Source organism: Euwallacea similis, chromosome 2 (assembly GCF_039881205.1).
Source record: "Euwallacea similis isolate ESF13 chromosome 2, ESF131.1, whole genome shotgun sequence".
In the NCBI taxonomy this organism is placed as follows: Eukaryota; Metazoa; Arthropoda; class Insecta; order Coleoptera; family Curculionidae; genus Euwallacea; species Euwallacea similis.
The window spans coordinates 5689231-5704035 of record NC_089610.1 but is presented as its reverse complement, the minus strand read 5'-3'; the positions used below and the strand labels follow the sequence as shown (position 1 = coordinate 5704035).

General features: G+C 38.0%; 1 protein-coding gene across 8 annotated transcripts in view; it reads right to left on the bottom strand.

Annotated features, from left to right (window-relative positions):
• Nucleotides 1–14805, bottom strand: part of Syp (Syncrip) — a 35000-nt gene that overhangs the window by 10536 nt on the left and 9659 nt on the right. For 4 of the 8 annotated variants that reach the window (XM_066405625.1, XM_066405627.1, XM_066405632.1 and 1 more), the window contains exons 2-10: nt 5179–5285; nt 4922–5115; nt 4610–4737; nt 3937–4178; nt 2471–2606; nt 1411–1544; nt 1103–1324; nt 838–983; nt 543–640 (exon numbers count right to left, since the gene is read on the bottom strand). In XM_066405625.1, coding sequence (XP_066261722.1) covers nt 543–640; nt 838–983; nt 1103–1324; nt 1411–1544; nt 2471–2606; nt 3937–4178; nt 4610–4737; nt 4922–5115; nt 5179–5285 — 1407 coding nt within the window. Of the gene's footprint in view, nt 1–542; nt 641–837; nt 984–1102; nt 1325–1410; nt 1545–1999; nt 2136–2470; nt 2607–3936; nt 4179–4609; nt 4738–4921; nt 5116–5178; nt 5286–9309; nt 9464–9918; nt 10328–14805 lie in introns of those variants that run through there. The other 4 variants (XM_066405630.1, XM_066405628.1, XM_066405629.1 and 1 more) reach the window with 4 other exon arrangements.

Here is a 14805-nt window from a genome sequence, read left to right as displayed (position 1 = left end):
TGTCTTGGCTGTGATAGATTTACTTATCCAATAAACTACTATGGAATTGATATTTTACTCATACTGTGTACAGGGTGAATTATAATTAGGTTATACATTTTTAAGGGTCGATTCCTTGACTCAAAACATAAAATAAGTTTATAAATTGCGGTCGAAAAATGTCCGACTTACAGCTATTTAAAAGTAGCAGCTATGTACTGATTTACGCTGTATTTTCCCTTAAAACAACTAAAACTACATCATTCATTTATGGTACATGTTGTACTGCCAACGTGAGCTGTTATTTGATTATAATAGATGATCGAAACGTTAAAGGATGAAATACTGGGCCCTACTTCCTCATTCATTTTTCGACCAAAGTTTATAGGTGCTATTACTCATGTTTTGCGTCAAGGAATCGACCCTTTATGAACCTAATAACTCACCCTGTAAATAGTTCTGTTTTATGCAAGTTGGTAACGAAGATATCGTTCGATCGGTTAAGTGGCGAACTATTAAGATTAATATCAAAGTGTAGTTCGCGAGCTCAGGACCGTACTTACCGTAATCCCCTCGGCCCATAGGACCTCGCATTCCAAGGCCTGAACGTTGGCTGCTGGTACCAGGAGGTCCGCGAACTGGCATCGTTCCCGGCATCATTCTGCGAAAAGGAAAATACGTATTATTTTTCGATAGTAGCAAAATTTTAAGGTATAAAATGGGTCATCTTCAATAAATAAAAGATTTATTATTCGGTTATTTACGTCTTGGTTTTGGAAAGTTTATCTCAATTCAACATTAGGATTTTTTCAATATAAAGAAGAGTTATCTTCATCGCCTTATCACTTTGTTACTTACCCTCCTCTAACTTGAATCATCTGCATCATACGCCTCTCCCGCGCTCGCAATATTTCTTCTTTCTTCTTTTTGTCGGACGGAGGTTTGGCGAGCGATACTTCTATGTTTGAACCGCCCATTTCCTTACCATCTAGTTCTTCCATGGCCTAGAAAAAAGACAAATATATTTAAAAACAATTTTTTAATTCTTGGTTGAGGTGTCCAAAACAGCCTACACGTAGCGTTTTACTTTTATGCTACCCTTAAACTAACAACACTTTCTCACCTTGATTGCGTTATCCCTATCTTCGAAATGAATGAAAGCATAATCCTTAATTTTCTTCACCCTCTCAACTTTTCCGAAGGCTTCGAACGTCTCCTTCAGTTTGTCCTCGGTTATATCCTGGATTAAATTCCGGACGTAAAGTACTTTAACTTTTGACATGGTTTGCTCGTCTGGTTCTTCTTGCGGATCAGCCCAATCAACGATGATGTCACATCCCCATACCTAAATGAAATAAAAATGTTAATTGAATTCTCGAAGTAATTAAAGTGTAAGCAAATTCAGGCAAGACCTATTGCTAGAGTGCTTACTTTTATCCTTCCAGTTCCTAATCTCCTTTTAGCCAGCGAGGCAGCTTTATGTGATTCGTATTCCAAGAAGCAGAATCCTCGGTTTTTCTTCTTATCATCGGGTGAACTGTAGATTATCACCTCCATAAGACCAGCTAAACAAAATCGCAGATTTGTAAGTATGCAGTGCGGTTGAATGACTAGGGTGGCAATACGTTTGGCATATTTGGAAACAAATTTGGAATTTGGAAAAGAAACGGGGAATAACCTTTAAAGGCAACAAGCTATTTTAGATTTTACGCAGTGTTTAGGAAAAATACTATCATGGTAACTAATCTAAAATAACGACGATTGCAGGCGCTTCCCCATGATAACTGCAGCCCTGCCCTACCCAATGCTCATTGGCTTCTAGATTAACGCATTCCAGGATAATTACAAAACGGCTCACTAAAATGCGTACAAGGACATCCACATCACGTTCAAATTTTTGGAAATGCAGACATTATAGGGAAAAAATTCTGATGTGGATATCCAAGAGCACGAGTTCAGCCAGTATCCTCATTTGCCAATTAGATTTTGTTGTCGCTGGGGTTACGCAGGCTCAACTTACGTGCATATTTCGAGAACTCTTCCAAGAGATCCTCGCGATCCCTGTTTTTCGGTATATAGCCCACAAACAACCGATGATTGTTATAGGAAATGGTCACGCCAATCTTTTTGCCTTTCCGTATCTCATAATCATTCAGCTGCAAGAACAGTGGAAGGGTAGCCATATTTGTGCCTTGGGCAAGGGGGCTGGGGGCTTAGAAATGGGACCGACGGGACGGATTAAGGATAGAGCGTTACAGAAAATTGGAGAAACAGAGCCCGACGTAGGGACGCCGAATTTAGTTTGATTAAATTTTTGTTTGATTTTGAATTTGAACGAGTTGTCGATGACTCCACATGAAAAATGTAGCTATATGAATAGGAATTTTAAGTCCTTGATTTCATGTAACACCATAACAACTCAGTAACCACGTCAATTTTGGACGTAAGTTTAATTTTGTTTCATTAAAAAAAGCGTTCAAAGCAACGTTACCTGTTAATTTACCAAACTCCTCCAGGATCTCCTCTTTGCCTTTAGATTTCGGTATGTTGCCAACAAAAAGCCTCAGATTCGGTACGCTTATGTTAATTTTCAAGGTCTTGCCGGGTTTGATTTCGTAATTGTCCAACTGCGCCAAAAAAGAAAAAACACAAGTGCCAAAACTGTCTAGAATTTTGTACAATATATTCGAATGGTTCAAATTTGAGTTACCAGTTCAAAACTAAACCATTAATTTAGTGTTACTACGAATAAAAACAAAATAACTTTCAAAGAGATTTTTAGAATTTTGTCTCGTTATAAAGCAGTAAACAAAAATCTCTAAATGTACAATTTGCAAGAAGGAAAAGGCTCAACATCGCGCTAAAACCATAAAAAAAAACGGTGAATCCACAACATAGACCACATGGAATAATTTTACTTCACTTGACAAACTTTGGAAACCCTTCACAAAACCTACACCCTCTGAAACACAGAATTATGCTACTGACCATATCCTGTAATTTTCATCGAAAAGGCATAAATCTGTATTTCAGCAAACTTCTAATCAAGACTTCAACCATTCCAGCACACTAAAATACAACGCAAGTTTGTGGTCTCAATTTTGCCCCTTCCGCAAAGAGGAGACCTGTTACAGGAAAGTTCAAATTGGCACTAAAAAAGTCTAATTTGGAAGCCCGTAACCTGAATCGCCATCAGCCAATTGCACTGCGACAAAAAGCTATTGCCAAAATATCATATCGTCACTCCAAACCAATCTGCGAAAATCAAACATTGGAGGGCTCTCTATTTAAATATACAGTGTGGAGGATAAAGCTACAGGAACATTGTGAGAGCTCCGCTGTCAGAGTCGCTGCAACAAGTCATATACTGAAATTTCAGACTATGACGAGAGCTTTCAAGACACATCTATAATAGAATTGCCAATTAGGTACAAAAGAATGTTTCATTTGGTTCATCAAAGCACAATTCACAAATTCCGTTTTATTTTGACTTTAGGTTTGTTTGAATAATCGTGTTTATTGGCAAAAAATTATCCCTAGTCAAAATAATCTGTAATTTGGAGTAAAATTGAAAATTTAATTTAAAAAAAAATAAATAGACGACCTAAAACCTCTGGGGTGTAACTAATATGTCCATACTTAGAGAGATATGTAGGTGGTATTTTTGCAAATTAATAATCATTATTGATGCAATGGATTCTGGGCTGCAACGAGGATTTTTTTAGGAACACTTCTTTTTTTACTAACTTCTCCACATATTTTAACAATATATTTCATCTAATTGATTCAGTAGGCAAGGAACCTCCCTACCTTCGGTCTTCAGCTCAGAATCCATAGCATCAACGATTCCTTATTCTCGCAAAATTACAAAAAAACAAAACTCCTAAGTATAAATAGCAACTTTAACCAAAAATTACCTTACTTCAAAACTATGAGATAGTAAAATTCCTCTCTTACCTTTTGTACGGCCACGTGCGCCGCATCTCGCGTTGTGAATGTCACGAACGCATATCCTCGGTTGGTTCCTGTCATTGGATCCATCATCAGCCGGAGGTCCCATATCGCCCCGCACTGCTCGAACAGGGGAATCAACTCATCCTCGTAGAGGTCCTTTGGGATCTTGCCACAGAAAACTTCGCAGCCGGATCCGGGGGTGTTGCCGTCCCATCCTGGAGGTGGACCGCCATATTTTCTTTGTCCTGAATGAAGAAGAATGTTAATTCAGCAGATACATTTTTGTCTATATATTATAGTAATGATAGGTCCAGTATGATTTTTCTTGATAAATTTTCTACGCTTTCAACTGTGGCAAACTTCCCACCGAAGATAGGCGTCCCTACCGAAGGTAGGCGAAAAGTTTATGGGGATAACGAGAATTGTATTTTTCATTGAAAAAAATAAATGGTCTTCCGAATTGAATTGAGATTTTTGAAAATAATAACATCATTCAAGGATGGAAATGCTCGAATGTCATTTAGAAAATAAATGAAACAACCCTGGAAATATATTTGCAGATATGTTGCAATCATTTTTAACTTTAGTATACTTTTGGAATTGTTCGAATCGAAAAATAAACGCAGCATATACAAAAGTGTGTTAATAGTAATGTAAAGCTTGCAAGTCCGTATACCTGTTGTAACATCTAACGTGTAACCAGTCCTATCTAAGATTTGTTTGATTTTTTCTTCGTCGGGGCCTTTGGCTGGTATTGGGGCGGCTGCCGTCGAGCCTTGACTTGAGCCTGCTCTACTCTTTTGTCTGAAAACAACATAACATTTAGAGGTTAGTCAGCCAAAAACCATACATGTATAGTCTGTTTGCAACACATAAGGCTATTCTTTATTAAAAAAATTTGATCCACAAGCGTGCAAAGGAAAGTAGTTTTGCTCGTGTACAACTAAAAAATACGACACCGCTCGTGAGACATGTCAATATCGCTCACCTATAGGTCTTCATAACGCCGCACAAGTAGGCCGACTTATTGGAGACATGTTCTAAGTTGGAGTCTAGGAACTGGCCAAGCACGTTGAGCGCGCCATCAACTGGAAACTCCTTGAGGGCATCGAGGGCGCGCCCGTCCAGGTCTACATGGGCTAGCTTGCCGGTTTTGTAGATTTCATCCAATTTTGAAGCCACCTGATAATTACACGAAACACTTACATATGGAAAAATGAAGCGTTTAAAGTAAAGTATGCAAACCTTTTCATCAAGGCCATACTCTATCAGTTTTAGATAGTCTTCTGTTCTTTCGGAATCTTCTATCTTCACTGCTTCTTCTAAGACTTCACCATTACCTTCTGCCATAGCTGAAACACGAACATAAATAGTAAAAGCGCGAGTTAATCACATTCTAAAGCAAAAGCGACAAATAGATTTAGTTACCAGAAACGTCAAATGTGGCATAGTATTTTTGGCAAACAATGACGTACTATCATTGTTCGAAATTAAATTTACAATAGGTTTTGACTAGATAAACCGAAGAGATTTACCCAAAGAATGATGTTGAGACAGATGGTCTTGATAAAGAATGTTAACAAGAACTGGGATTAAGCAAACAAGGTGTTCCAGAAAAAAGGATGGTTTTAGTTGTTCTTTCTGTTTCCGGTAGAGCGCGTCGAATTATTGTGAAAATCTTATCACAATTTGGAAATTATGAAATTTTGTGGGCGTTAACATTAAGGGGAAACGCACACTTGGCAACAAAAATTAAATTTTTACTGTCAACGCATTTACCAGTACGGTGCTGGACAATCCTAAAAGAGGTAGCCCCCTGCCAACTCGTCCAGCAGGAGGATTTACCTCGATGAAAGTTCAAATGTTGAGAGGGTTCGTTAAGAGAGGCATTTGCATACAGTGGTTGTTTTGAGACTACGTGCAGTGTCATTTACGACCGTGATCGAGAGATGTCTATGTTTATGAAAGCATTATACTGGTGACATTTCCTCATATGTAAGTATGATGTAAACCAGACTCAGGGCAAATCCGCACCGGCATGATTAACGCTGTATTTATTTCTGCGGCCCCGGGCATCTAAACAAATAATTCTCGACTGTGTACAAATTAGCAGACCGGGCCTGCCAGTCAATAACACACCAAATTATTTTGCGGAGAGACAGCCTTTAGAAAGTACAGGGACAAAAAGTAGCAAACTGTCTGGGGCCGATACACTTTTCAAGGTCTTGGTCATTGCCTCCATCAGTTACCTACCGTGTACAGATTCACTTTTATCATGTTAAAGTTTATATAGTTAACGGTTAACAACAGCAATTGAGAGATTAAAAATAATCGACTGTGAAAAGCGGTCGGTTACCAGATATTATTTGCTTAAAAAAATATTTTTATTTTAGGTCATGTTCTTCCAGCATTTTTTATCGGGATGCTTGCTTAAAGTTCATTAAATTTGTGACAATGAAAGTAAACGTTTTATTACTCGTTACGAAATCTGGTTATTATTGCGTACAAGGTGTGCAGGTTGCCTGTATTTGTCGGAGCCTCTCGAAGCAGGCCATTGTTGAATACTGACCAAAGACCCAACTATCGCAACGCTGAAAATCCCATTGACTTTGAAATTACTCTCTTATCAGGCTCAAACCGGGGCAGACGCTCTAATGCAGAAGTTGCACCGATCAATATTTGCAATTTCGGCACTCTAACTATCTGCCTTTCAGGGCCAAGCTCCTCCCCAATTATCTCCGTTTACCATGTACTAAAATAATAACTGTGGGTATTTTTTATTCACATGCAAATGACTGCACTAACAGCGTTGCAGACTGCTCTCGCACATTTGCATTTCATAGAGTGAATATATTTAGAACAGGTATACAAACGGGGATTTCGGATTCAAGGTTATTGGGGAAAGGTTGGGAATATCCTATATTCCCAACCTCCTTTAAAATTTTACCTAGACTTTTACCTCTCGGCCCTTTAAGGATATTGTTTTTCTGGACTAACTGGAAGCCGAGTTTCTCAGTGATTGTTTCGGTACGTGTGAGTGATTTTTTAAAAGGTGCACACAATTTGGGGAGTCCATAAACTGTACTTTTTGTAAAATTAGATATCAAGGGAGTGTTGTCAGATAGGGGGTTGGACCAATAGGGGTTGAGGGCATCAATGAGAACTTAACCAGGAAAATAATCTAAATGACAATTGCAAAAATGTACATTACTCAGATTTTTGAAATCAAGACATGCCATACATGACCCAAAGAAAGGAAATTGTGTCCATATGGTTGGCTAGTATACTCCACTCTTCTAGTTCAGACATCTATGGTGTGATTTAACCTGCGCATAGCAAGAAACAACTATCCCTACATGACATTAAATGCCTGTTTAATATAACTCCTCAATGATTTAATTGCTATGATGCAATTTGATACGTTGACCCAACTGAGTCATGGTACGAAAAATTAAACAGTGTTATTCAAAGTAACATTTATGAAGTATTGTGTCAGTTTTACGAATTTTCAGTAATTGATAAGCTCGATGCAAGAACCGGGGGGATTCATGAGAAAAGAAAGGGGAATCAATTACAGAATTTTTTGAAGGGGAATTGGGCCACAAACTGGGGTATATTTGGCTGAACTGAATGGCAGCGACAACAAATGTCTTCAGAAGAACGTTATGGGAGCTGTCTGCTTTTGTGTCGAAGAAATTAATGGCATGTTTATTATTCAGAAACTGTGCAGGTTGTTACACATGTATTAGTAGGAATTATATGAGAAATCAGTTGGTTAAATTGTGGCAAAATTGCGTATTTTAATGCAGAACAATTTATCAACTTTTTACCCAACGTTTATGTACGTCGTGAATATACTTATTTTACAGTCTTCTTTTTTACTATCCTTCAACAAGAGCAGCCGCTAATTTGACAGAGCGATTTATGAGGCCTAGGCACAACTGTGGATAAATGAAAGCTGATGGCAAATTTTCGAGTCCGACTTCCCAGGGAAATTTTATGGTGCGATTGTGGCCAGACTAACTTAATTTGTTTTGTTGCGTTCCCTATGTAAACTAGAAATCGCCGGAGATCTGAAGAGTTGACAAAATTTAATATCTCCCGAGCAATTTTGTCAAATTTTATTCGTGCGATTTGATAACATTGGGCAATCTTATAATGGGATTAATAAATCTGCACAAAATCGGAAACTTAAAAGTTGATTTGGTAGATTGGACGTCACTCTTGGTGGAATTGAAATAAAGGTAAAGAATTAAGAAAAAAATCATCGGTTAAAGTGTATATTTTTAGAATTTTTGGCAGCTCTGAGAAACGAGATAAATAGCAGCGTTTAACTGAATGCAAAAGCCTCGCTGAACAAAACAGTGACTTTGAAAATCACAAAACTTGCGATCCACCATGATTTCACCCCTCCAATTCATGTTGATTATCGTTTAATCAAGTTTAAAGTTCTTTGCAGCGAAATTTCTCCGAAGATCTCTTTAACGTTTGATAAAACCATTAAACTTTATAAAACGACAATGAACATCGATTTGAGATTTCAACAATCTGATTACTCATCTGCATGTATTAACTATTTTTGAGATATCCTTATTTTAGTTGGTTAATGACTAGAGGAAAAGCGACGTTATAAGCACATTATAAAAACAGGCTGTAAAATGTCTTGGCTGTAAAGTAGCCCTTTTACTGTTTAAGTATTAAAAGGTTTTAGAGCACTGGCAATTTACTAAAAAAGTAAAAACATTTTAAATATGCTTAAGAAAGATATAAAAATCGAGAGAAAAAGGATTTTAGTCAATAGTTAAAAATGATGCACGAGTAAAACTCAGCGAAAACGTATCTTTGCTGTCTTAGTTTACTTCATAGTCACGACTATCGCTGCAGCAGTGAATTTTCTATTCCTTCCCATACGGAAGAAATAACTATTTTCCTTCCAAATACAATAAAAAAATGCGAGAAAATTAACGAAAAACACTTTAAATTTTCCCGCTCAAATGCCGATCGTCCTGACCTCGCTTCAGCAGGAACGTCGGTTCTAAAGAGAACAGCGTTTTGGCAACATCGCAATCTCGACAAGTTCTCGATTCTAAATTCTAAAAAAACGTACTCACAACTATAAAGACAATAATAAAAAAAGAAAAATATCAGGGAATGGCAGTAATAGGCTTGGATAACAATTTGAAAATCAACTAACATTAATTAGCACAGTGACGAAATGTATACAACAGTGAGTGAGTGTTCAATATCGCCATTTTCAAGTGAAAACAAGGAGTGTTGACAGAAGCAACAACATCGGAATCTGACACCCATGAAATTTGGTAGAAAATACCCCAGTTAGAGGCTCAATATCGGATCAATAATGATTCAGGTACTCACCAGGGGTTGTTTAAAATAAACTATAACAAATATACAAAACAAAACACCTACAAATCCTAAAAAATATATAAAATCTAAAATGGCGGACGCCGATATAGACAAACGCAAGCGGCGGCGCACGCGGTTTAAAGTTCCTACCGGCAATGCACACCGGTATAGCCTCATTGCCAGGACAAAGGTCTCGCCAAATCGAATAATTCACTCCTTTTATTTTACTACAGGTATTTCGGGCGTCCAGAAAAGGACTTAGCTTGAAAAGTAAAGGACATTCTGAGAAGGAGCACGTAGGAAATTTGTATAGCGCATAAAGAAATCCGTAAACTCTTCGGGATTGCGTTATAGAGGTATTCTTGGTTGCATACCTTCTGCGCGACAAAACACGTAGAGTGAACTTATAAATTCCTGCAAAATTGGCAGTGTAATTATCGTGGGCTTTATCAGTACTTATACATTTATAATATTTGAATTTATGCGTTGTGATGTTTAAGGATACTGCGTGAAGAGCGAGGTCTGCGGATCGTAATGTTGGAGCAATGCCATACCATTTTAACCAACACATAAATCGCAACCAACTACTGTACAAATACGTTTACGGTCAAGCAAACTTACCACTTACTTTTAAATATAAGCCGGTCTAAGAACCCTTATTCATTAACAAACACAACAAACATTATTTAAATAATTAAAAATAATAACACTAACAACTAAATAGGTACTGTTTAACATTTAACTTGCGAAAACAAAAGTAAATCCTTGAAAGGCACTGAAAAACTGAAATGTCCGAAATCGGTGCACAGTTTTTGATCCAAAACGTAAAAAAGTGGGACGTTCGGTGGACGAGCTTGGATATCGGATAATTTTCGACAAACCAAAAAGGGTTAGAAAATTTTGGTTTTTTGAAATTTAAAAGGGGGTGTTGTACCGGCTCCCGCGGCGCACGTATTAAAGTAATGCAATAGATGCAGCACCCGTTGTTTTGCAGCCCGTCTGGGCAAGCGAACTTGCATTCAGGCAGGCCCGCGAATATATGCGCATGTGCTTTAAAGGGGGTCGCGAATAAAGCGACGACCTGTTATACCGTTCGGAGGCCAGATTTGCGAATTTACCTTCATTGTTCCAAATTGCCGTCCATTTACTACGTATCAAACCGCTAAAATTACATCCGTGGAAGTTTTCACAATTCGCCGAAATATGAGAGAGAGAGATCAATGAGTTATCGCCATAAACGAATATACGTGTGTACCTTATGTCACATGGTGGTCGCTATTCTACACATGTAGCTTTGCGGCCTGTGCTCTGATCAATGCTCGGGCTGGGAACACCAGTCTGGACATTTAACATTGCAGACATTCTCATATGTATTTATAACGTACGCAAATTCAAGCGCTACGCGAAACAAAATGCACTCTTTGAAACGCTATAGGTCTTATTGTTTTATGCAAGTAAAAACTGCAGACTAATACGAAAATATACATTCGTAGAATGAAAATCAAACAGAATTACATTTTGTTGTTTGTATTGGAACATACTACAATATTTACCTTGTTACGCAACGCCACACGTAGTGCTAAATTTGAAACGCGATATAGGTACGCGATAAGTTGGGAAAGTTCGTATTTTCGCACAATAAAAACCGGAAGCTTGAAACAGGAATATTCCAACAGGGTACGAAACCAATTCCGGATCGTCAGAAACGCAGGGTGTCCGTTTCTGGAACTCAACCATGAGGACCTGGCTAAGCACAAAAGATACGAGGCCGGGTAAGTTAGGGTGCAATTTGGAGTTTGGTGAAAATATAAAAATTAATTTCCTCAAAATAAATAATAATCCAACGGGGCAAAATCTGGCTAACGTGTCGGCCCACGCGTTTCTCCATTGCTTCAAATGATCACCCGGAAATATTTCGGGTAAAAAATCAGCCCCTCTTCTAGCGCTATGTGGCACAACATCATTTTGTGGTAACTAAAAGAGTAGATGTAAATGTGTAAATAAAAAGTACTCTGATAAAACAGGCGCACTTTCGCACATGCAGAAAGTGATTTTTACAGTCATTCTGTCCACAAATGGTTCATTTTTAAACTATTTATTCCATATGTTCTCGTGTAAATCTCACTTTTTGTATAATATCTAAAATGTTTGGCCATATTTTATGGCTATTTATGCTTGGCAGTAGATTGGGAAATACGACTGTACTCACAAAACATGAAAGGTGAGCGTGGGGAAAGTTATTTACATTTAATAGTTCGACTGTAAGGTGAGTCATATTATTACCCAAATTCAGCCAGGCATGGCTCGTTTTTGAAAATGATCCAGCGATTTGCTAATGGAACCATCGCATCATAGCACAGTGCACTTTTTCTCATAGGAGGTGTTTTCCAGTTGAGGAAAATTGATTATATGTTCCATGAAAGTCCTAGATCTCATGAGCATGGTTCGAGACTTGTAGAAGCACTCAACAAGTGTCAAAACCCGCCATCAGTACCCAAAACAGATACCTAGGGGTTTAGCTCACCAACGCTTATTTCGTGGTTACTGGATCATCGTGTTACTCCATCACTCACTCTTGAAATATATTTGGGGAACTGAATGTTTGCACGTAAAAAAAGACTTCTACAAAGCTTCTATGTAATGTATTTGTGAAAATATACGTTCTATCTAGTAAATATCGCAGCATTCATTTGAATAGCCGCATAATAAATTAACGGAACTGCAATAAATTACGGTACAACTCCATGTAAAGTATTATCTTTCGTTGTCAAGGGGACATTCTCCCGATTCCTTGAAGATCATGTTGCAGATATTCCATAAACGCTCTACAGTAAAATATCAGTTAAAGTAACTTTGAGAAACATTTTTCATGTCTTCCTCCATCCTCCTTAATATTCTTGGAGCGCTTTGCACATGTAGGCTCGCAAATTCATAGATCTACGGCTACGGTGCGGGCGAGGTCAAGTGATTCAACTACTTAGACCCTTAGGACAATGTACTATTTCTGATTTCAATAATTCTCACATAATAATAGGCGTACACGTCATTGTCCAAAACGTAATTTTAGACTTGCGAAATATTCTCATCATTAACTCCATATGCAAACCCTATCCTCCTCTCAAGGTCCATCCTGTGTGCGGTCATAGAATACGGGGCGATGTTCCATCCCCACGCCCAAGATAAAGAATCGCTAACCAAACATTGCAAAAAAAGACAGGACGCGAATAATTATCCACCACAGGACGACCCTTATCCCGTTCGGTTCCCACGGGTAGAGATCTCTCCGTCCCGGTCCACTTAAATAATTGCTGTCTCTTTCAATGAAAAGGTGTTGATTTAAATTTCGCGACGCCAGAAAAATGCTCTCTGCCTCGTATTGCAAATGTTCATATGGTTGCCCAGCCGGTGTGCACGGTGCCCCCCAATCTTTTGCCGTGGGTCGTGGGTCCGTCCTTGTCCTTTGGACCAGTAACGGATCCGACGGCAATCCTTAACAAATTTACACGAGTAAATCGTCCCTTGTTATTCACAGCTCGGATGATTGCAGGATGTGTTTCTAAGCTAAGAGCTGTTTCTGGTATTTGTTTCTCCGGAGTGTTTGCTCTACAGGAGTGAGTTGAATTCCTAGATTTTTTAATCTCAAGATGAGACAGAAATCGCATCATTACATTCAAAATTTGCTGCAACCTCCGACTCCATCCCTGTCCATTTATCTGTTTCTTTCACACTCACACTGTCCATTTCTATCGCTCTCGTGTCGGGTTTCTTCAGAATGACCCAGGTTGAGCGGCTGGAATCTGCTTGTCGTCGCTAAACAGGTTATTCGGGAATCGGTTTGGCATAAAAACTTAATTTCGAAACAGGGCGGAGGCGGTTAAAAATCTCGCAAACGGGTTTCTTACTTGAACCATCATCGTCGTCATAGAAAATCGGCAAGGGTTGAACGAGCAGAATGCCAGGTATAAATTATTGTTTTTACCTTGTTGGCACTGTGTATATTTAGCAGTGTAGGTAAACGCGGCAGTGCATATTGCAGCAGCAGGCGAACATTTATTCGCAAGTAATTGGAAAAGTTAAGAAGTATCGTTCGTGCTTGGACGAAGAGAATGCCAACAAAATTAATCGATCTAATTAAGTTTGTAGAAAGGAGATAACCACTATATCAAACGATACGAATCAGCATTTGCTTCGAGGAGGCTTTGAATGGTCTTTGAACGGAATTGGGTCACTTACTAAATAATGCTCAAAAGATGAGAAGCGCAACTCTATTTTTTAACACACCGTACCTACCTCTGCGTAAACGTCGAAAATTCGAACTAAACCGAAAATAGTGTGTCAACAACATAACATTAAGTCCCATATTTCCGTGTGCCATATTGTTGGTTTTTAGGTGGTTCAGATTTTTCCTTATTTAACCAAACCCATATTTCTTACCATTTCCGAGATCTCCACTCTACTTATATTGAACGCGTATACACGACCAACAGCTGAAAAACTAAAAACGGTGACATGACTCCCACAAAAAATTAAAATTAACATTGTTCGCTCATCGATCACTGAATTCCAAAAATCATTGAGTACGGGAAGGGAAAGGAAGCAATCAAGGAAGGTAAGTTTTAAAAAGTACATCCTCCATATTTTAAATTCCTCAAGACCATTTAGTCTATTATGACATCAACTTGTCTTTGCCCAACTCTCGTATACAATATTTTGACACCAATAAGAAGTTTACCTGCACATATAAAATAAATGGATTGCAAGAAATCGTCCGATACGTTGGCCCCCAAAATCTCCTGACATAACTCCATTAGACTTTTACTTTTGGGATTATGTCAAGAACGAAGTCTATAAAAGGAGATATGCGTACCTGGCTAAGCTTCAAAATAGCATTACAGGCATTATAAGATCCATGGATGGGAGCAGTTCTAAAAGCTACAAACAGAATAATACAGAACTCTTGAAAATACATTGAACAAAACGGTTAAGTGTTTGCATATTTAATATAGATTATTTTATGATTTTTGTTACTTAAATAAAATGAAAAAAGTAAAATTGAATCTTATTTCGCAGCCATATACAGCCAACCAGTCTAAAAGAAAAATGTGCTGATAATTCGATTATTTTCAATTTTAGGCCAATATTGTATATGATCTTTTTTGTTCTGTTGGTGATTTTCAAACGTTAGAGTAAAAAATAAACAGGGTGTTCCATTAAAAATATGCATTTTCTTCATTTTTTTCTTAAACGCCACATTTTTCTGTTTTCACCATTTTAAACGGCGGGAAAAATGCTAGTAGTTTGCTAATTTAATCGAGTTTGTACCTTTAATAATTAAAAAGTTACCAATGGTGCACACTTAACTTCGAACACTCTGTAAATGGAGTTACTAAGTGGTACGTTAGACAGGAGGATGGTTTGAGGGTAACCGTTCTATAATCGCCATTTTAACAGGAAAACTAAAAGAACAGGCCCCTGTCACCAATTAGTACAATTCCACCCAAATAAAAA